At 38.6% G+C, this 22,132-nt stretch overlaps 1 protein-coding gene across 1 annotated transcript in view; it reads left to right on the top strand.

Moving 5' to 3' along the window:
* The window catches only part of LOC115499103 (phospholipid-transporting ATPase FetA-like), a 114,598-nt gene that overhangs the window by 3,045 nt on the left and 89,421 nt on the right, over window positions 1-22,132 (top strand). Inside the window, exon 2 of the mRNA XM_032595519.1 lies at window positions 4,356-4,399. Coding sequence (XP_032451410.1) covers window positions 4,356-4,399 — 44 coding nt within the window. The remainder of the gene's footprint in view (window positions 1-4,355; window positions 4,400-22,132) is intronic.

Below are 22,132 nucleotides of genomic sequence, written 5' to 3' on the forward strand. Positions count from 1 at the left end.
CTAGGGAAGGAAAAGTCACTACTGTGGACTCTTTCCCAGAAACTTTTACCTAAGTTCAAATTGCAAGTACACTCTAAGGCTTAGTCTCCTTAGCTGTGAAATGGGGATAGTAATGCCTTTGTCCTGGGGGTGATTGTGAGGATTGGAGGGTGGGAAGATGGAAAACTGGAGTCTCTGAGGTTAATGGTGAACTTAGCTAGAAGCTTTGGAAATAGAGGAAGTAGGTGACTGTCTCAATTTAAATCTTAATGAGAGAATATACAGAACTTCATGATTAATTACAAATGGAAGAGTGAAAGAGAGCACTGTCAAGATGACTCTCGAGTATCTGGCTTGGGCTACTAGGTAAATGATTAGTAACTGATGTTCAAAGGAAATACAAGAGAACGCACAGATTTTGGGTGTGAGAGATGGGGAATAGAGATGATTTCAGTTTTTGTGAGTGTAGATTTTTTAATTGTGGTAAAATACACAAGTGAAACTACTATAACCATATAAAAATATAACCACAATTCAGTGAAATTAAGTATATTCACAATGTTGTGCAACCATCACTAATTATTCCAGAGCTTTTTCATCACCCGAAAAGGAAACACCATCCATATTAAGCAGTCATTCCTCAGTACCTATAGGTTTTTAAAAAAGGTTTTTTAATGTTTGTTTATTTTTGAGAGAGACAGATCATGAGTGGGGAGGGGCAGAGAGGGGAGGGAGACACACAATCCAAGCAGGCTTCAGGCTCTGAGCTGTCAGCACAGAGCCTGACACAGGGCTTGAACCCATGAATTCTGGGATCTTGACCTGAGCCAAAGTCAGACGCTTAACCAACTGAGACACCCAGGCGCCCTGTACCTATAGATTTTGAGACATTTGTGTGACATCCAAAAACAGATGTTAAGTAGATATTTGGATATGTAATACTGAAGCTCAGGATAAAAAATAAGGCTGAAGAATATAGATGTTTGAATCATTACAGATCATACAGATAGGGAATTCTTAACCTGGGGCCTTTGGACTTGAGTGAAAAATCTCTGAATGTCTTGAATTGGATGTAAAATGTATATAGGTGTGTACATTTAGTTTTATGAAGAAAGTCTGTAGCATTAATCATATTCTCAAAGGAATTTCTTAACCTGAACAAAGTCATTAACCATTGATATAAATAAAGCTGGGGGGTAGTTAAGAAAACTCAGGAAGAGTAGTGAGAAAAAAAATGAGGATGGAATCTTGGGTACCATTTAAGGTATAGAGAGGTCCAAAGAGTGTTCTCTTAAGCAAAAAAAAACAAAATTCATGTCTGCTTCAAGATAAGTAAAGGCTTTTAAAGGGCAATGTCATTTCCTAGTTGTTAGATGTACCTCACTTTTGTGTACCCAAACATGTATTTCATAAACTTATTCATTTGTGCTCTTAAATAGATGGTCTTCTTAAGTGACTAGCTGTAACTTCTTCCTGATTTACTCTTACTGTTGGCCATTAGGTTGATGGGGAGAGTATAATTTACAAAGTCAATAGTAGAGAATTAACTAAATTGTCATAATTTGCAACAAGCAAGTGTGCACACCTGTGTGTATCTAGTATATTGTGGACTTTATGATAAACCAGCAGTTCTCAAATGGTGAGACCTGAACCCATGGCATCACCATCACCTGACTTTGTAAGAAATGTAAATCACTGGGCCCTACCACAGACCTGCTGAATCAGAAGTTTATGAGAGTCAGCCTTCCAGGTAATTCTGATGCAAGTAAAAGTTTGAGAATAACTGTGATAGACCATTCTTGGCCAACTTGTTTCAGTTCATAAATAAAACATGGTTTCCTGGCTCTTTCATTATCTTTTATGTAGTAAAATATGGATGGCAACATTTTGCAATGTCTGATGAATTCCTCATGCAAAAGTTGTCTGAACATTCCTGTCCATCTGTGACCTTCTCCACCACTCTGAATTACTGATAGAAATACTCTTTCTTACATGTTATTTTCCCCTTTGGTGTATAGTACTTATCTTCAACATAAATTATAAGCTGTCTAGTTATTAAAATGCTGTGGAAAAAGAAATAATTATTTATGTGAATACTCTTTCTTATCCATCCAGTCCTTTGTTTTGGAATATACCAGTCTTTTGCTGAATCATATCCTTGGCTTCAGAGATTATGAAATGAACCTCACTGAAATTGCACCCATCTTCTCTCCTCCATCAAAACATTTTTCAGCTCCGTGGCCTTGCCTACAGGTGCAATAGCTATGTACAAATCCCTTGAGTTCCCTAAAATTAGTTTCCATAGCCAGAAAGAAATTAGAAGCCACAGACTGAATTTGAAGAGTATTGGACTTCATTATCAAGGCCAATCAAGGAGTGTTTTCAGCTTCTGCTAGTCCAAGGGATAAGCCAGACAGCACAGTATTTTAGTTATCTCTGTTTTTTCTAAGAAATTTGTACACTAATTGAGGGCATGGATAATGTCTTATTTTTGCATCTTAGGCCATGTTTAACTAACACATACGAGGCACTCAAACACTTGCTAAATTAGATTTACTTAATCCAAAATTAGAAGATAAAGAGTTTAATGTTGGCCTTACTTCTAAGCCACTGTGAGTTAACTTAATTGACTTCTGATTTCCTCATGTCTAAAACAGTTACAGTTTTGCCCTAATTCACAGTATCTTTGTAAGAATCTAAAAAGAGAATATAAAGTACTCTTTAAAGTCCAGAGAACTCTGTAAATGTGAGGTTACATAATAATCTTGATTTTTGTGTTGTCTGTCTTAGAGGAATAATTGGTTTATTCTGGATTGTGGAGAGTACAACACAGTATATTGAGCTAGAAGTCAAGAGATTCTGGTTTCAATCCAAACCTCCTTTAAATTCTTTGGGTCTTAGTTTTGTTTTATTTCAAGTGAGGAAGCACAGAGCAGATTTGTACAGTGGTTCCTAAGTTTGGCTACACTGAATTCACCTGGTATTGGAAAATGCTGATGCCCGATATTAACTAGCACAAGTTTGATCTAATTGATTTGGGATGAAAGCTGGACCTCAAAAAATTTTTTTTAACTCCTCGTTTGCAACCAAGGTTTGTTTTGTTTGTTTAAATCAGCAAAACCATTATTCAGATATGATCTTACACAAAATTCCAGGTTACCAGTGGAGCTTCTGCAGAAGCTAAAATATCCCATTTTAGAACTCCTAAGGCTCCATGGAACACTGTTAGAAAAACATTAGACTAGACAATTTCCAAGATCTCTTCCAGCTTCAAAACAATGTTGTGACTCTATGCCTTCTCACCAGATCTCTGTCCTTTTTCTTAATAACAATCTGACCCAATGTCAGACTGATTATTACTGAAGCTAGCTTTCAATTTACCTCCTTTCATTTATGCTAGCTGTTTTGCTGCAAGGCAATGAATAGTCTAAAATTTTATAGGCAAAAGGACCTCCTGAGTTTCTTGTTGTCACTCCTCTGAGATTCTGAAGGATTCTGAGTCAGTACATCCAGAGTGGGGGCCAGGTGTCTTGTTTTTTCAGAGACTTTTCATGTTTTTTTTTTTTTTAATTTTTTTTTTTTCAATGTTTATTTATTTTTGGGACAGAGAGAGACAGCATGAACGGGGGAGGGTCAGGGAGAGAGGGAGACACAGAATCGGAAACAGGCTCCAGGCTCTGAGCCATCAGCCCAGAGCCCGACGCGGGGCTCGACCTCACGGACCGCGAGATCGTGACCTGGCTGAAGTCGGACGCTTAACCGACTGCGCCACCCAGGCGCCCCGACTTTTCATGTTTTTGAAACATTTGGTTCATGGACCATGCTTGTGGGGAAGATTGCTGTAGGAGGTTCTGAGTCAAAAGTAAAGAAATAAGGGATGCTGAAATGTGGGGACATAGTATAATAGTGGATTTCCTCCTGAGCTCAGTGCCAGATCTATGAAAGAGAAGCATGTGGGCATTTAAGACTTTATACTTCTGAACCATAACCACAGTTCTCAGTTACTGCCCTAGTTACTGCCCTCAGGTACTGCCTAGTAACTTGACAATTGTCTCTTCATGTGCCAAGTGCACAAGAGAGATGATACAGAATTGTGGTCAAGAGCAGTCTGGCAAGCAGGGATTCAAATCTTTACCACTGTGACTCTACCACTGTCTGATTGTATTGACCCTAAGCAAGCCACTTTATCTTAGGCCTCAGGTTTTTCATCTGTAGGAAAGAGTAATACCCTTTTTCTAGGCCCAGATTTTAGTGAAAATTAAGGTGATCTATGTAAAGCACAGAGTGAAGCGACCAGGACATGGTAAATTTTGATAAATAGTAAATATTATATCAGCAGGGCCTGGACTAATCAGGAGCTTTTGTTTTATCCTTAGGTGGTGTTTCTCTGAAATGAAATACATAAAACCTTTTATTTCAGGTAAGTGCTCAGCTTCAACATCAGAACTGATATTTGCTTAGTACTATACCATACAGTGTTCTATCCACAAAGCCAAGAAATTGATCACTTATGCCCTCAGAGTAGTGTTTAAAGGATTGAACTGAAGCCCACCAAGAAGCTCCTTACAATTTTGGATCTCCCAAGAAGCCTATTAGGGGAGGACTCAGATTTGACTTCCCTCTGACCTGGCTTTTGAAAAAAATTTTTGCTGCAAAGGTGGGAAGAAAAAAATACAGAATTGAACTTGAGGTCATTCCAGAAAGTCTTTGGTTATAACCACAGAGGATACTAATTCACATTAATTTACATAGAGAGTAATGTTTGAGTGTTTTTTTTTTTGTTTGTTTGTTTTTTGTTTTTTTTTTTTTTTTTTTAGAGGGGCAGTGACAGGAATACTCTACCTAAAGACTTGAGGCGGACAGGTTAGTGATTTAATTTTGAAGGTGTTTAAACAGAAAGCCAAAGGTCTGCTGTGATAGCCATGGTATAAAGTGTCTTTAGCAAAAAGTAAAGGTGAGAGCATGTTTCTCATCTGTGAACTTTCTAGGGAGAAATAGGAGTAGTCCAACAGAGACTTTCAGTGGGCTCATTGATTTCTTTGTAATTATGGATATTATAGTAAGATGAATCATGATTTGAACACTCCTCTCGACATCCTTCATTTACCAAGTGAGCTTAAGATAAGACAATCAAAAGGGTCTTGTTGAATTTCTTTCTCTTTCTATAGAGATCTAACTTAACTCATTTCTCCAATCCCAGACCATATACTTTGCATCCTAAGTATCACAGTTTACCTCATTAATATCAGTCAATTTCTATTAGTGCTATTTTGGAGAATGCTTAGACTTTGGTCTGGAACCAAACTCTCTACATAATTCCAACCAAATGACTTTTGGCTATATGGGAGGGTTGCCTCCAACAAAAGGAAAACTTTGTCATAGTTCTTTGTGGATATGCTTTTGGAGAATTATAAAAACAGTAAAAGAGCTGTGAGTGTGTGTGTGTGTGTTTGAGGAAGCGAGGGGGTGGTTTTCAGTTTAGTGAAACAAAAGCAATTCTATTTGAATTACATTTATTGTCATAATTTTAAAAGCTGATGGGGTGCCTAGCTGGCTCAGTTGATACAGCATGCGACTCTTGGGTGTGGAGCCTTTAAAAAAATAAATAAAATATTTTTTGAAAACAAAAAACCTGAGCTTTGAACAATGGTTAGATGGATTTTAGCTAAATCAAGGAAAGTGAGAGCTACATAAAAGAGAATTTTCCTGAAATTGGGAAGGGAGAGTTGTTACAAATTTTACATAATGTTTTGTGGTTTGAACCTTTCTTTAAATTATGTATACTTAATGTATACGTAAAATGTTACATGCGTTTATCTAAAGATTCATTAGTATCTGCATTAGTGGCTCTCCAAGTTCCATACTTACATTTATGAAGGGAGAAACTTTATTTTTTTTATGCTTATTTATTTTTTTTTAATTTTTTTTTCAACATTTATTTATTTTTGGGACAGAGAGAGACAGAGCATGAACGGGGGAGGGGCAGAGAGAGAGGGAGACACAGAATCGGAAACAGGCTCCAGGTTCTGAGCCATCAGCCCAGAGCCTGACGTGGGGCTCGAACCCACGGACCACGAGATCGTGACCTGGCTGAAGTCGGACGCTTAACCGACTGCGCCACCCAGGCGCCCCATGCTTATTTATTTTTGAGAGACAGAGACAGAGCATGAGTCAGGGAGGGGCAGAGAGAGAGGGAGACACAGAATCCAAAGCAGGCTCCAGGATCTGAGCTATCAGCACAGAGCCCGATGTGGGGCCCAAACTCATGAACCGTGAGATGATGACCTGAGCTGAAGTTGGACTTAACTGACTGAGCCAGCCAGACACCCCACTCCTTTTTTTTTTTTTTTTTTTTAATTTTAGAGAGCACAAGCAGGAGAGAGGGGCAGAGGGGGAAAGAGATAATCTTAAACAGATTCCACACTAAGCACAGAGCCCAAGATGGGACTCAATCCCATGACCCTGGGATCATGAGCCCAAATCAAGAATTGGACATTCAACAGACTGAGCCACTCAGGCACCCCTGAAGGAAGAACCTTTAGTGCTGCTAATAGGTTTGGCTCAGTTCTTACCTAAAGAATTTCATTCTCCTTGGCTTTGTTCATAATCTGTTCTTGTCTCATGATACCATCAGCATTTTTCTGCCTATACAGACCTATTATCTGGTTAAGATCTTGAGATATGCAGGCCGATCTGTGCCCATCTTTGGTAATTCCCTAAACACATTTTTTAGAACTGAGGCTGTTTCTTTTTAATGTCTTTCCATGTAGGCAGTTGGCATAGTGCCAAAGCATTGTTCAGTAAAAGCCATTCTGAACTTGGGGCAGAACATTTCAGTTGAGGAAAGGCTTTGATTATCTGTCGCAATCCAAGGAATAACAAATTTTAGACTATATAGATTCTTAACTATTTTGGGGGGAGAGTGGATAATAAATAGAACATACTGAAAACTTTTAAAATCTTAGGACCTCTCATAAAAAAATGCACAGGTTTTTACAGACAATTTCACACAGTTCACAAAGTTTCTAGAGCTCATCTATGGAAGCTTGGCTTAGAAAAAAGTCCCTGGCTGGCTCAATCAATAAAGCATATGACTCTTGATCTCAGGGTTGTGAGTTCAAGCCCCACGTTGGGTATATAGGTTACTAAAAAAAAAAAAAAAAAAAAAAAAAAAAACTTAAAAAAAAAAAACAAAAACACAAGCGAACTGATTCCAGGCAGTGGATAAACTATGTATCCTTCAAGCAATTCTCCATAAATCTCATTTCTTGATTTATATTAAACAGCATTAAGTTCATAGTTATACCTGGAATACAGATAGCGTATATTCTAAAACTGTGTGTTTTATTTCTTTTCTTTTTTTCTTTTCTTTTATTTTTGAGAGAGAGCATGCAAGCAAGGGAAGGGCAGAGAGGGAGAGAGAATCCCAAGGAGGCTGTGTGCTGTCAGTGCAGACCCTGACACAGGACTCGATCCCATAAACCATGAGATCATGACCTGAGCTGAAATCAAGTGTTGGACGCTTAACCGACTGAGCCACCTAGGTGCCCCTTGTGTGCTTTATTTCTCAGATCTTTCTTTGGAAGTGAGATTGGCCCAAACTTGGGGGTCTTAGGAGCAAGATTGGCTTAAAACAAAAAAAGAGTAGGCTAACAAGAGCTCCCAAATAAAGGGACTGTAATCTGGACAAAGGTGAATGTTGAGGGACTCAAGGAGTTCCAGGCCCAGACAAAGGTAACATTGGAGACAAAGGTCAGTGAGGAAGGTTGAGCTCAAAGCAAAGGACAAAAATTCACAGAATAAAAGAGTAGCAACAAGAAACACAAAATTATTAATGGAACAGATTTAAAAAATTTTAATTAAAAAATTTGAATTGGCAAAATTTATATAATATTACCATCTTAACCATTTTTAAGTGTACAGTTGAGTGGCATTAAGTCCATTCACACTTTTGGGCAACGATTACCACCATTCGTCTCAGATTCTTTTCATCTTATTAAACTGCAACTCTGTACCCATTAAGCACTAACTCCCCATTCCTCCAACCCCTTGCCCTTGGCAATCACCATTCTTTTTGTCTGCATGAATTTGACTACTCCAGGTGCCCCATATAAGTGGAATCATATAGTATGTATTTTTCTATGACTGGCTTATTTCACTTAGCATAATGTTCTAAAGGTTCATCTATGTTGTAGCATGTGTCATAACTTACTTCCTTTTTAAGACAATAATATTACATTGTATGTATATATACCACTTTTGTTTATCCTTTCATGTGCTGACAGACATTTGGATTGCTTCTGCTCCTTGGCTATTATGAACAATGCTGTTATGAACATGGGTACATGAGGTACAAATACCTCTCCAAGTTCCTGCTTTTGATTTTTTTGGGGGGGTATATACCTAGAAGTGGAATTGCTGGATAGTATGGTAATTCTATTTTTAATTTTTTGAGGGCTCACCATATTGTTTCTATAACAGCTGCACCATTTTACATTCCCACCAACAGTGCACGAGCCATTCTAATTTCGCCAGATCTTTGCCAGTACTTTTTTTTTTTTTTTTTTTTTTTTTTAGTAGCAGCCATCCTAATAGATGCAATGGAGCAGGTTTGGGACAAAAGACTTAGAAAGATACCCCGAGACTAGTACATTTTAAGAATTTTTAAGGCACCAGTATATGGGGAAGGTGGTGTTACGAGCACAGAGCAGATTCAGATACTAATAACCACCTAAGCTGGGGGTAAAGTTGATAACCTCTTCATGAAAATTAAGAGACTTCCAGATACATAACAAGTACATAAAAATTAGTAGTTTTATTAATCAGTAGCAATTTCCAATTAGAGAATATGACAGAAGAAAGATTTCATTCATATTAACAACAAAATCTTAAAATATCTAAGACTAAGCATAAAAAAAAATGCACAAAACCTATATGAAGAAAACGTTAAGACTTTATTGATGGACAAAAAGATGGTCTGAAAAAATGGCAAAACATAGGCATGTTCCTGGATGAAATACAGAGGCTCCCAGTTTCACTCAGTAAAAGCCAAGGTCCTTACACAAACAACAGCAAAACCGAAACTCTTAAATACAGAGAATAAACGGGTGGTTTACAGAGAGGAGGTGTGTGGGGTGATGGGTGAAACAGATAAAGGGTATCAAAGTACACTTATTGTGATGAACACTGAGTAACATATAGAATTGTTGAATCATTATATTGTACACCTGAAACTAATATAACACTAAGTTTTACCTCAATTAAAAAAAATAGTTGAGGTTCTAAACTTTTAGACAGTGCATAATGTGCCCCCCACCTTCCCTGATCTCTTCTCTCCTGTCACTCTGCTCCTCACCTTCCTACTCCAGCTACTCTGATTTTCCTGCTGTTCTTTAAACAGTCTTTGTTGTCGTTATTCCTTCTGACCTCAACATTCTTCCTCCAGATGGCCCCTTGACTGACTCCCTTGTCCACTTCGAATTTTTGCTCAATTTTGCCTTTTGTGTAAAGCCTGTATTGATCATCTGACCACTCTTCCCACCCTTACACTCCTCATCACTCTTATTTTTTTTTTGAATGCTTATGTATCTGAGAGAGAGAGAGAGAGAGAGAGAGTGAGTGAGTGAATGAGTGGGACAGAGAGAGGGAGACACAGAATGCAAAGCAGGCTGAAGGCTCTGAGCTGTCAGCACAGACCCCGACATGGGGCTTGAACTCACGAACTGCAGGATCATGACTTAAGTCGAAGTCAGACACTTAGCCGACTGAGTCACCCAGGCACCCCTATATTTTTTTAATTTTTAAATTTTTTTTAGAGGGGGAAGAGAGGGGCAGCAGGAGAGAGAGAATCCCAGCACAGAGCCCTAACACAGGGCTCAATCCCACAACCCTGGGATCATGACCTGAGCCAAAATAAAAAGTTGGACACTCAACTGACTGAGCCACCCAGGTGTGTCCTCATCACCCTTATCTTGCTTGCACTTCTTTGTCCCTTTTATCCACAGCATTTATCACCTTCCAGCATAATTTATAACGATTCATTATTTTATTTATTGTCTGCCTTTACTTGTAAATTGTAAACCCCACAAGGACAGTATGTCAAGTGCTAGAATAATGACTGGCACAAAGAAGGTGCTTAGGTGCTTGATATCTATGTATACAATGAATGGTGGAGATTTTTCATGTTGAAAACATGTCCATTCTTCAAATTAATCTACAAATTCAAGGAACTAAATCTAAAAGTCCCATTGGGGAGCACCTGGGTGGTTCAGTTGGTTAAGCATCTGACTCTGTTTCAGCTCAGGTCATGATCTCACAGTTCATGAGATTGAGTCCCTCGTAGAGCTCTGCACTGACAGTGTGGAGCCTGCTTGGGATTCTCTCCGCCCCCCCGCCCCTCCCCCATTTAACGCACCCCTGCTTGTACTGTCTCTCAAAATAAATAAATAAACTTAAAAAAATCGTCAGTCTCATTATGTTAACTTACTTTTTAAAGTATTTAATGGCATTCTGCAATGTACTTCACACCTTTTTTTTTAATTTTTTTTTTAACATTTATTTATTTTTGAGACAGAGAGCATGAACAGGGGAGGGTCAGAGAAAGAGGGAGACACAGAATCTGAAACAGGCTCCAGGCTCTGAGCTGTCAGCACAGAGCCCGACGCGGGGCTCGAACCCACAGACAGCGAGATCATGACCTGAGCCGAAGTCGGACGCTTAAACGACTGAGCCACCCAGGCGCCCCTCCACACCTTTTCATATGTTGTTACTCAGCCCTGCCTGAAAAATTCTGTCTTCCATATTCATTAAGCTAACTTATATTTATGCTTTAAGACTCAGCTCAGGATCTAATCCAACAAACTTTACCTGGCTCTCACAATCTAGTTTAGATACTCCTCTTTTGTGCTTCCATGACTCCCTGCTCTTACCTCTATCATACTATCCACCACACTGTAGAGCAATTGTTTATTCATATGTCTCCCTTACTGGACAGTGAATTTCTTCAAGACAGTGATAGGGATATTGTCTGATTCTTTTCTACATTCCCTAGCTCTTAGTATAACACTTGATTATTTGTTAAATGACTTTAAGAGCCTCTCATAACTTTATTCACTACATTAAACTTCAGCAAGTTTCTGCAGTCTCCTTCTTTCATCTCTTCCTATCTGTACTTCCTTCTTGATCCTTGAACATTTATCCCTAGCTACTTTTTCCCCCACTTTGAACTTGTTAAGCTCTTCTGTTTCCTCAGAGCCACATGACCAACAAACTACCATATGTGTGTGCTTGTGTGTCCATTAATGAATGAGATAGTCATGTATCATTAACTTTGTGAGATACCATTATAATATATAATTTCTCCAATAGAATGAAATGATTGAATAAAAATAGTTTAAGTAAAATGTAATTGAAAAGGTAGGTAATCTCTGGATCTTAAATGAAAATTACTACATAAATGATAGCAAGTAGACAAAAAATCTTTGAGATGCAAATCCTAAGTATTTGGCTAGGCTCACCCACTACCTTATTGAGTACTGCATACCACACAGAGCATCCAATTTAGATTTATGCTTCAGTGAAATCCCCCTATAGTGATTTTCAAGGTGTTATGAGCTTTCACAGTTGCTCATGAAAGTTATACAAATATTAAATCGGAGAATTCCAGGTTTACAATAAATACTACATGTATATGCTAGGCTTGGTGGTGTGTTAAAACAACATAAGTCATGGGAGCACCTGGGTAGCTCAGTTAAGCCCCCAACTTCAGCTTAGGTCATGATCTCGTGGTCCCTGGGTTCGAGCCTTGCATCGGGCTCTGTGCTGACAGTTCAGAGCCTGGAGCCTGCTTCAGATTCTGTGTCTCCCTCTTTCTCTGCCCCTCCCCTGCTCTTGCTCTGTCTCTCTCTGTCTCTCAAAGATAAATAAATGTTAAAAAAATTTAAAAGTCGGGGCGCCTGGGTGGCTGCTGGTTAAGCATCTGACTCTGGCTCAGGTCATGATCTCACAGTTTGTGAGTTCTAGCCCCACATCAGGCTCTGTGCTGACAGCTCAGAGCCTGGAGCCTGCTTCAGATTCTGTCTCCCTCTCTCTCTGCCCCTTCCTTGCTGTCACGCTCTGTCTCTCTCTCTCTCTTAAAAATAAATAAACGTTAAAAAAAATTAAAAACCCGTAAGTTATGGGTTTTTGACCTCAGAAAATATACAGGTGTTTCCCTTTATTCAAGGGACTCCTGAAATTCCACCTCCTAGGAATCCCAGTTTGGAAGAGGTAGTGAATGAATGCTGTCTTTACAGATGCATTTTTAATTATTTATACATTTTTTATTTATTTATTTTTAATTTTATTTTTTATTTTTTAAAATTTAGATCCAAATTAGTTAGCATAGAGTGAAACAATGATTTCAGGAGTAGATTCCTTAGTGCCCCTTATCCATTTAGCCCATCCCCCCTCCCACAACCCCTCTAGTAACCCTCAGTTTGTTCTCTATATGTATGAGTCTCTTCTGTTTTGTCCCCCTCCCTGTTTTTATATTATTTTTGTTTCCCTTCCCTTATGTTCATCTGTTTTGTCTCTTAAAGTCCTCATATGAGTGAAGTCATAGGATTTTTGTCTTTCTCTGGCTGACTAATTTCACTTAGCATAGTACCCTCCAGTTCCATCCATGTAGTTGCAAATGGCAAGGTGTCATTCTTTTTGATTGCCAATTAATACTCCATTGTATATATATATACACCACATCTTCTTTATCCATTCATCCATCAATGGACATTTGGGCTTTTTCCATACTTTGCCTATTGTTTATAGTGCTGCTATAAACATGGGGGTGCATGTGTCTCTTCAAATCAGCACACCTGTATCCCATGGATAAATGCCTAGTAGTGCAATTGCTGGGTCGTAGGGTAGTTCTATTTTTAGTTTTTTGAGGAACCTCCATACTGTTTTCCAGAGTGGCTGCACCAGCTTGCATTCCCACCAGCAGTGCAAAAGAGATCCTCTTTCTCCGCATCCTTGCCAACATCTGTTGTTGCCTGAGTTGTTAATGTTAGCCATTCTGACAGGTGTAAGGTGGTATCTCATTGTGTTTTTGATTTATATTTCCCTGATGATGAGTGATGTGGAGCATTTTTTCATGTGTCGGTTGGCCATCTGGATGTCTTCTTTGGAGAAGTGTCTATTCATGTCTTTTGCCCATTTCTTCACTGGATGATTTGTTTTTTGGATGTTGAGTTTGATAAGTTCTTTATAGATTTTGGATACTAACCCTTTATCTGATATGTCATTTGCAAATATTTTCTCCCATTCCATCAGTTGCCTTTTAGTTTTGCTGATTGTTTCCTTTGCTGTGCAGAAGCTTTTTATTTTGATGAGGTCCCGATAGTTTATTTTTGTTTTTGTTTCCCTTGCCTCTGGAGATGTGTTGAGTAAGTTGCTGTGGCCAACATCAAAGAGGTTTTTGCCTGCTTTCTCCTCGAGGATTTTGATGGCTTCCTATCTTACATTTAGGTCTTTCATCCATTTTTTTTTTTAATTTTTTTTTTCAACATTTATTTATTTTTGGGACAGAGAGAGAGAGACAGAGCATGAACGGGGGAGGGGCAGAGAGAGGGAGACACAGAATCGGAAACAGGCTCCAGGCTCCGAGCCATCAGCCCAGAGCCTGACGCGGGGCTCGAACTCACGGACCGCGAGATCGTGACCTGGCTGAAGTCGGACGCTTAACCGACTGCGCCACCCAGGCGCCCCCTTTCATCCATTTTGAGTTTACTTTTGTTTATGGTAAGAAAGTGGTCCAGGTTCATTCTTCTGCATGTCGCTGTCCAGTTTTCCCAGCACCATTTGCTGAAGAGACTGTCTTTATTCCATTGGATATTCTTTCCTGCTTTGTCAAAGATTAGTTGGCCATACGTTTGTGGGTCCATTTCTGGGTTCTCTATTCTGTTTTATTGATCTGACTGTCTGTTTTTGTGCCGCCAACATGTTAGTTTTAAAGAGTAGAACTTCTCTTAGATTAGCTCTGTTTTAACTTCATAGCTTCCTTTCTAGAAAGGAACCCCAAGCCCCATGCTGAAATGTATTTAGGCTGTACTTTAATCTTATCAGCATATTTATAATTCATCTCTTAAGCAGATTACTGAAGGAATTTCCATAGATGAATTAAACGTTTATTAATGTTGATTCTTGTTCACTTCTTTTCAGGGGCATGGGTGGATATGTTTAAAATCTGGTTCCCAAAATCTCTGTATGCATTTTTGGGGTTCTATAGCCTCCCTGTTAAGCATAACACAGCTTCTTGAGATCAACTATACAGCTGACCACCAAGCATGACTCAGAAATCTATCCATCAATAGTTACTGAAATTCAGGGATTGTCAGGATTCTCAGATTGGAGTTGCTGAGGAGGCTTATAAAAATGAATAATCGTGTCCACTTGCTCAAGCTTTTGTCAGAACTGCAGTGAGCAGAACTGTTACTCTTGCTTTGGACGGGCCCAACTAACCAGACTAGGATGTGATTTGGAATTGTTGGGCTAGAATGAAAATGTGTATAGTGAATGTAAGTAACGTTACTGGAAACCTTTGAGAGAGAAATTGGAGAATTGAAATCCCTAAAAGGGTATGAGGTTGGGTAAGTTTTTTTTTTTTAATTTTTTTTTAACATTTATTTATTTTTGAGACAGAGAGACAGAGCATGAATGGGGGAGGGTCAGAGAGAGAGGGAGACACAGAATCCGAAACAGGCTCCAGGCTCTGAGTGGTCAGCACAGAGCCCGACGCGGGGCTCGAACTCACGGACCGCGAGATCATGACCTGAGCTGAAGTCGGACGCTTAACCAACTGAGCCCCCAGGCGCCCCTTTTTGTTTTTTTAATTTTTTTTTTTTGAGGTTGGGTAAGTTTGAGTGGAGTGCATTTAAGCAGCAAAACTAACATGTCCTAGATTTGTGCTGAGAAACTAGTAGAGTGCTCATAATTCATTTTATTGGCTGCTGCTCATTCAGTAAGTAAGTGAATCAGCCAGATATCAGGGCTCAGGACCCTGGAGCACAGCACCTAGTGTAGTTACCACAATTACCATATGATGGAAGGTGAGGATGGTACTATATAAAGTAGCACACTCAAGGACAGGGTGTTTGTTCATCTCAGTACTTACTTACCAGCTGGGGAAAAGATAAAGATAGAACTTACACAGGCTTCACTTTTGGCTCTTGCTTGCCTCCAGGGCTTACAGGAATCGGGAAAAATTTAATGAATAAAGGAATTTATAAATAGAGCTGTCTGAAAATGTAGAGACCGCCTTGAGAGACAGCAATTTCTTCTTCACAGGAAGTATTTAAGCAAGGCGGCCAGGGTTGCTAAACACAGGGAATGACTACTCTGGGTGGAAGGATGGATTAGATATCTCCCAGTGCCTTTCCAAGCGTGAAATTCTCGAATTTCCAGGATCAGAGTGACTCTGAGAAGCTGTCCACCATCCAGGGTGGCTCCCAGCACAATAACATGATTATTTTAACTTGAGCTTAGTTTAATTTAGTTCACCTTGGCCCTTCTATGACTCTCCTTAGACCCAATAAAACCCTTTATGGTATGAGAAAACCACTTGACAACTCCAGCTGACACTGTGATCCAGGGATGTTCCCAGTTTAGTCTCTTGGGGAAAGGGAGCCTAATTAATACTGGAGTGACTTAAACCCCCACAGCTTGTTCTCCTGGTAGCACTAGAAATGTTCTGCCTTCTGCTATAAAGTAGAGTAGTAGAACACGGATCACCAGCAGGGAACTGACATGTGGGGTCCGGAAACTCCATCACAAAAAAAAAAAAAAAATGAAGATTTGGATTATGTGAATCACAGATCCTTCCCACTTCATGGCTGCTACATTTGTATCTAATGAAGTAGGGCAGCTAAGGTAATTAAGCTAAGCAATTGTGTCTTTGGATTGATTTTAATTGAGAGATGTACATATCCCAGAGCTGATTTTAAACATCACCAGAGAAAGTGTTTGTGTTCTTTATAGCAATTGTCTTGAAGTTATAAGCAGGAGCCATCTTATAACTTGTATTTTTCAGAAAGGGTTTCCTTGGGCTAATATTCTTAATAAATTTACCTATTACTTGTCTTCTTCTTCTTTTTTTTTTTTTTTTTCAAGTTCATCCAATCCCCTACTTACAAGTCTGGCCCCATGCAAAGGCTGTAGAGGACACAGAATTTGGGAGTTGGGAGAAGGGGGAGATTATTTCTAGATCTGGGAAAGCAAGAAACTACACTGGATTCGTGGAGCTTGAGCGTGCCTGTGTTAAAATAGCCTTTGAAGGATTTTGACTGATAGGAAGGGCATTACAGTTGGAAGGAAGAGTGTGAGCAGTAGCATAGATGCAGAAAAGTCTGGGCCATATTTAGGGAACTGTACAATAGGCCAGTTTGAATAAGAGTAAATAGTGGAAAAGAAAGATGAAAGAATAGTTAGGGTTCAAATGGGAGCATATTGAATGTGTGGCTGATATTTGGACTTCATTCAGTAATCCATGGGGAGCCACTGCAGGTTGTGAGCTGGTTAGTAAGAAGACATGATCAGTGTTCTGCTTTAGGGCAGCAGTGGATAATATATAATTCATAAAAGTCAGAAGCAAATAACAGGATATTGAATCCAAAAGGAAAGTAAAAAAAATCTGAGATGATGTTAGTGGGATTAGAAAGGAAGTAATAGTGGGGTGCCTGGGTGGCTCAGTCGGGTAAGTGTCTGACTCTTGATTTTGGCTCAGATCATGGATGCTCTCAGGGTCATGAGATCAAGGTCTGTGCTGGGTGTGGAGCCTCCTTAAGATTCTCTCTCCCTATCTATCTGCCCCTCCCCTGTTTGCACTTTCTCTCTCATAAAAAAGAAAGAAGGAAAGAAAAGAAAAGAGCTTCAAGAGACCCTCAGATGAAATATTTAGGACCTGACCGATAATCAGAGGAGGAACTGAAGGTGATTTTTAGATTTCATGAACAAGTTATAGAAATGCAGATGAACAGATAAGTTTAAAATCAGAGAAGGTGATTAATAAGTAGAGAATATCTCTTAATGTCTATTATTTGGTTCATGATGCTACTTTCTCAGATTTTACCTTTGTTTAAATAATACCAATTAAGCTTTTTTAAAACATAACCTTTTTAATACTGTGAAAATTATTAAGCAATCTGTATAGTAATATAAATTCATATACCTATATTAAAATATATTCCCTTTATTATCTAAAAAAGTATGTAAAAATCAGAGAAGGTGAGAAATACCATTTTGGAACATGATTATCTTGAGAAGCTATAAGCACCTAAGAGAAAATGTCCCGCAGTATGAGTTTGCAACTAGAGGTGGTTTTAGGAGCCAGGGCTAAAGATGCAATGAGAGGATTTGTTATAAGTCAGGAAAAGCACACACAGACAACAGGGATAAGAACATGCTTTGGGGGAACAGTCCATATTATGTGAAAAGCATTGTAGAAACTGTTTGATATACTTTATATAATCCTTGCAACCAAGGTGAAATGATCATCTAACATGAGAGATGAAAGACTAAAATTCAGAGTAATTATCTCATTACCAGAAGATTGAACATTTGTTAAGTGTTGGCTCCAAGGTTTAAATTAAGGTCAGCCTGACTCCGTTATATCACACTGCAAAGCAATCAAAGAGGAAGGTAGGGGAAGAAAAAAACAGCTACATGAATTGTTAGAACAAGGAAAGGAAAGACCAAGTATCTCAATTAACTCTATGGTGACCATGGGAATAGAAAAAGACTGAGGTAGCGGCGCCTGGGATGCTCAGTCAGTTGAGCTTCTGACTCTCACCTTAGGTCATGGTCTTGCAGTTTGTGGATTCAAGTCCCATGGCAGGCTCTGCACTGACAGATTCTCTGTCTCCTTTTATCTCTGCCCCTCCCCTGCTCATATTCTCTCTCTCCCTCTCCCTGCCCCCCACTCTTAAAAATAAATAAACATTAAAAAAAAATAAGAAGAAGAAGAAGAAAACACTGAGGTAAGGAGACAAAATGTCTTCAAATGGTTCCCAGTAGATCCAGCTTTTGTTGGGATTTTGTGCCAAGGCCACATAGAAACCAGAGATAGGTACATCAAGAAAGGCTATGTAGGAACTTTGAACTGTGTCTGGCCTAGCTGGAGGTTGAGTTCCATCTACAAAGGTACATTTTAACTTACTCTAATAATCACTTATCCCAGAAGCATCCAGATATTTTCTAACTTTGTTTTTAGCAGCAGAAGCTACCTTTTTTTTTTAACTTAAAATATAGGAAAATCCCAGATAAAAGCAGAGCTATTCAAGTTGAGAGAAAGGAGGTGCTCTCCTCTTCCTCCTTGATCCTCTCTACCTTAACCCTATTTCAGTCCCTGAGAAACCTGCTTGCTCTACATAACACCATTTGAAAACCCCTTTTTTATCCTTTTCTTTCTCTGTTTCTTTTTCTCTTTCTCTCTTTGTTTTTTAGAGGGTGTGAATTGGGAAGAGGGGCAGTGGGGAGACACACACACACACACACACACACACACACACAGAGAAAGAGAGAGAGAGAGAGACAGACAGACAGACAGAAAAGGAATCTTAAGCAGACTCCATGCTCAGCACGGAGCCCAATGAAGGATTCCATCCCATGACCCTGGGATCATGACCTGGGCTGAAGGCATCCCTACTTTCTTTTTTCTTTTCTTTTCTTTTCTTTTCTTTTCTTTTCTTTTCTTTTCTTTTCTTTTCTTTTCTTTTCTTTTCTTTTCTTTTCTTTTCTTTCTTTCTTTCTTTCTTTCTTTCTTTCTTTCTTTCTTTCTGTTTTTGAGTGAGAAAGGGAAGTGACAGGTATTGCCCTTTATTATAGATGAGAAAAGCTAGAAAATTGAAGGAAAAAGTCATTTGCTTTAAGTACAAATAATTTAGGAATCCAGCTGAGAATAGAACAGATTTCCAAACTCCCTATCAGTCAGTGTTCTCTTTGACCCTTGACTCCAATTATAAAACAAATAAATTTATTTAAAAGAGAACATAAATTTGATTTCTAAAATTCCATTCAACACACATTTGTTAAGTACCTATGTGTGCAAAACCGTTAAGACTAAGTAAATGTTTCCTTGTTTTTATAGAGTAAAAAAAATGGAAAATAAACCATCTGAAAGCATCATATTTTATTACTTAATAAGCATATTTACTGCTTACTTTGTGAGACTACAAAATTATAAGCACCAAAAGGAGATTGTGTGGACTGCAATATTTGGTCAGACCCAATTTAAAGCTCACTCTAGGCAGAAAAGAAGGGTTTTTGTAGCACACAATTGCTTTACAAAACCTGCCTTATAGACTAAGCAGGTAACTCCTGAGGAAGACCCTGAGTGTGAACATAGAAGCAGTAGCTAAAAAACTGTAGCATTTTGTAGGTTCCTTTCTACCCATTTTGTATTTGAAGTTTATTTTATATTAATCTTCAGCTTTTTTTTGTTTTAAACCACCTGAAACCAAATCCAAATTAATTGAAAGGTTATCAGAGGTCCATGAATCACCTTTGGAAAAAGCAGTTTGTAAATGAGGGTGCCAAGACTCACCCCATTTTCTCTATGTAGAGGAAACAGTAGGAAAAAAATCCACAACAAAGGAATGTGGCAAGTTCCCAAAAGCCAAGAAGCTATTAGAAGTAGGAAACTGAAGGAAGTTTAGTCATCTAAATGGCATCATAGACTAGTAGATGTTTCAACATCTTCCCACCGCCCCCCTCCCCGAGTTTTAAAGAAGATCCTTGTTCTAGAGTGTTTTCCTGTCAGAAAATAGTTGTGATTGAAATGAGGTAAAGCGGGGACTGTGAGAAGAAAGGCAGAGTGTGGAGTGCTGGTGGGTTTTGGACTGTGCCTCTTAAAAGTGTTTTGGGAGAAGACTTGCTTTTTTTGTATATGTGCCTCTGTTGCTTTAAAAAAAGAAAACTTTTGTTAGCTTTGCTGAGATTCATGTGATATAAATTGGGATGGGAGAACCTTGATTTCTGGAGTAACTGGAGATTTGTGCATTGGATATAATAGCTAACTCTGAGAAACCTTAGTGGAATAGACTGAAAGCTTTCATGGTTTTATATGACAGTCTGGGAGAAACACAGCTCTTAGCGTTAGTCAGGTAATAGCACATCTGCCTCTGTATGAGAGTCCTATCGTCAGGTTCCTTTGTTGATGAAGAGCTCTATTCTCTGGAAGACAGATTTGTTCATTGAGAACCGATTAGGATTTGTATGCATGCAGTCTATGACATTCTAGTACTAAGTAAGAGTCATTGGCTATGCTGGTATCACAAATATGCCATTGCCAGACTTCACTGTATTTATTATAGTTATATAGTTTTCAGATTGAGATAAATATAAACTTAAAGACTTGCTGTAAACCTTTATATTAAATAAATTTTCCAGGGTTGTTTGTGTGTGTGTGTGTGTGTGTGTGTGTGTGTGTGTGTATAATAACTGTGGGTAAATGCAGGATGCTGGCAGCATAGAATCACAGCTGGGGCTTGGAGGAAGTTGAAGTTGGTTTGTACCATTTTGCCAGTTGGAAGACTGAGAATTGGTAGATCAATACTCCAGCCCTAACTCCAAGTTTCAGTAATATTGTTTTCATTTCTATGTTATGTGATTTAGTTCAAGGTCTAGGCAGCTTGGAGATTATCAGCTGAAGGTGGGACCTGTTATTTCTACCTTTAGATTCTCATGTCCAAATCCTATAACCATGTCTTATAGAGCTAGTGCTATTCCTTGCCTTCTCTTTGATACTTCTTATGAGTCTAGAGTTTTTCTTTTTTTTTTTTTTTTTAATTTTTTTTTTTCCAGCGTTTATTTATTTTTGGGACAGAGAGAGACAGAGCATGAACGGGGGAGGGGCAGAGAGAGAGGGAGACACAGAATCGGAAACAGGCTCCAGGCTCTGAGCCATCAGCCCAGAGCCCGACGCGGGGCTCAAACTCACGGACCGCGAGATCGTGACCTGGCTGAAGTCGGACGCTTAACCGACTGCGCCACCCAGGCGCCCCGAGTCTAGAGTTTTTCAACCTTGTTGTTAAAATGTGATGAGCCTTCTCCCAGATGTTTAGTAATTACAGAGAGAAAAATAATAAGTTTAAGGTGGAGAGTTCTGGCAGACACCATCTTAACCAAGCAATCTAGGTTCATATCACCAGTAATACACATGATAGCATGTATCTCCTGATACATGCACTAAGAAGGGCATATCAGACAAACCCGAGTTGAGGCACATTCTACAAAAAAATTGGCCAGTACCCTTCAAAAGTGTCAAGATCATGAAATGCAAGGAAATAATGAGGAACATTGACAAATTGAAGAAGACATACAGCTAAATGCAATGTAGGATCCTGGAGCCAAGAAAAGAAGAAGGAGAAGGAGAAGGAGAAAAGAAAAACCAATACAACAACAACAAAAAAAAAACAACATTAGTAGAAAGAATTGTTTTGTACTTCAGTTTATAGTGTTATACGAAGGTTAATTTCTTAGTGTATAATTATTCTATTATGGTATATAAGATGTTAACATAAGAGTAAGGGGGGGGGTGAAGGGTATATGGAGATTCTCTATAGTGTTTTTGCAACTCTTCTGTAAGTTTAAAATTATCTCAAGATAAAATGATTTTTTTAATGTGGTGACCAAAATTGGCTTTTTCTTTCAATAAGGGTTATTAAAAAATTACTCTCCTCATGAGTAAGATAGAGTATTTCCTATAATTGGTGTATTCACTTTAATTTTTTAGTTCTTTTGTAATTATGTGTTGAATAGATATAAAGTTTACAACAAATGTATAATTTGTAAAGAGTAACAATAACATGAACACAAGTGTAGCTTGAAGCTCTCAGTATGCCTTTTCCATTCTCCCTACCTTCTCCCTAAACTTTTTCCTGAATTTTGTACTTTGTATTCTCTTGCTTCTCTTTACAGGTTTACCTTGAAAATATATGTCCCTAATGATATAGTTTTGCATGATTTTTAACTTTATGGAAGTGGAATAATATCATATGTATTCTTTTTCAATTTTCCCCCTACATATTATATTCCTAAGATTTTATCATGTTAACGTGTTTAACTGTATTTCCTTCATTTTCATTGCTATGTAGTTTTCTATTATAGGAACATAACACAGGTT

Source organism: Lynx canadensis, chromosome D4, assembly GCF_007474595.2.
Source record: "Lynx canadensis isolate LIC74 chromosome D4, mLynCan4.pri.v2, whole genome shotgun sequence".
Classification (NCBI taxonomy): domain Eukaryota; kingdom Metazoa; phylum Chordata; class Mammalia; order Carnivora; family Felidae; genus Lynx; species Lynx canadensis.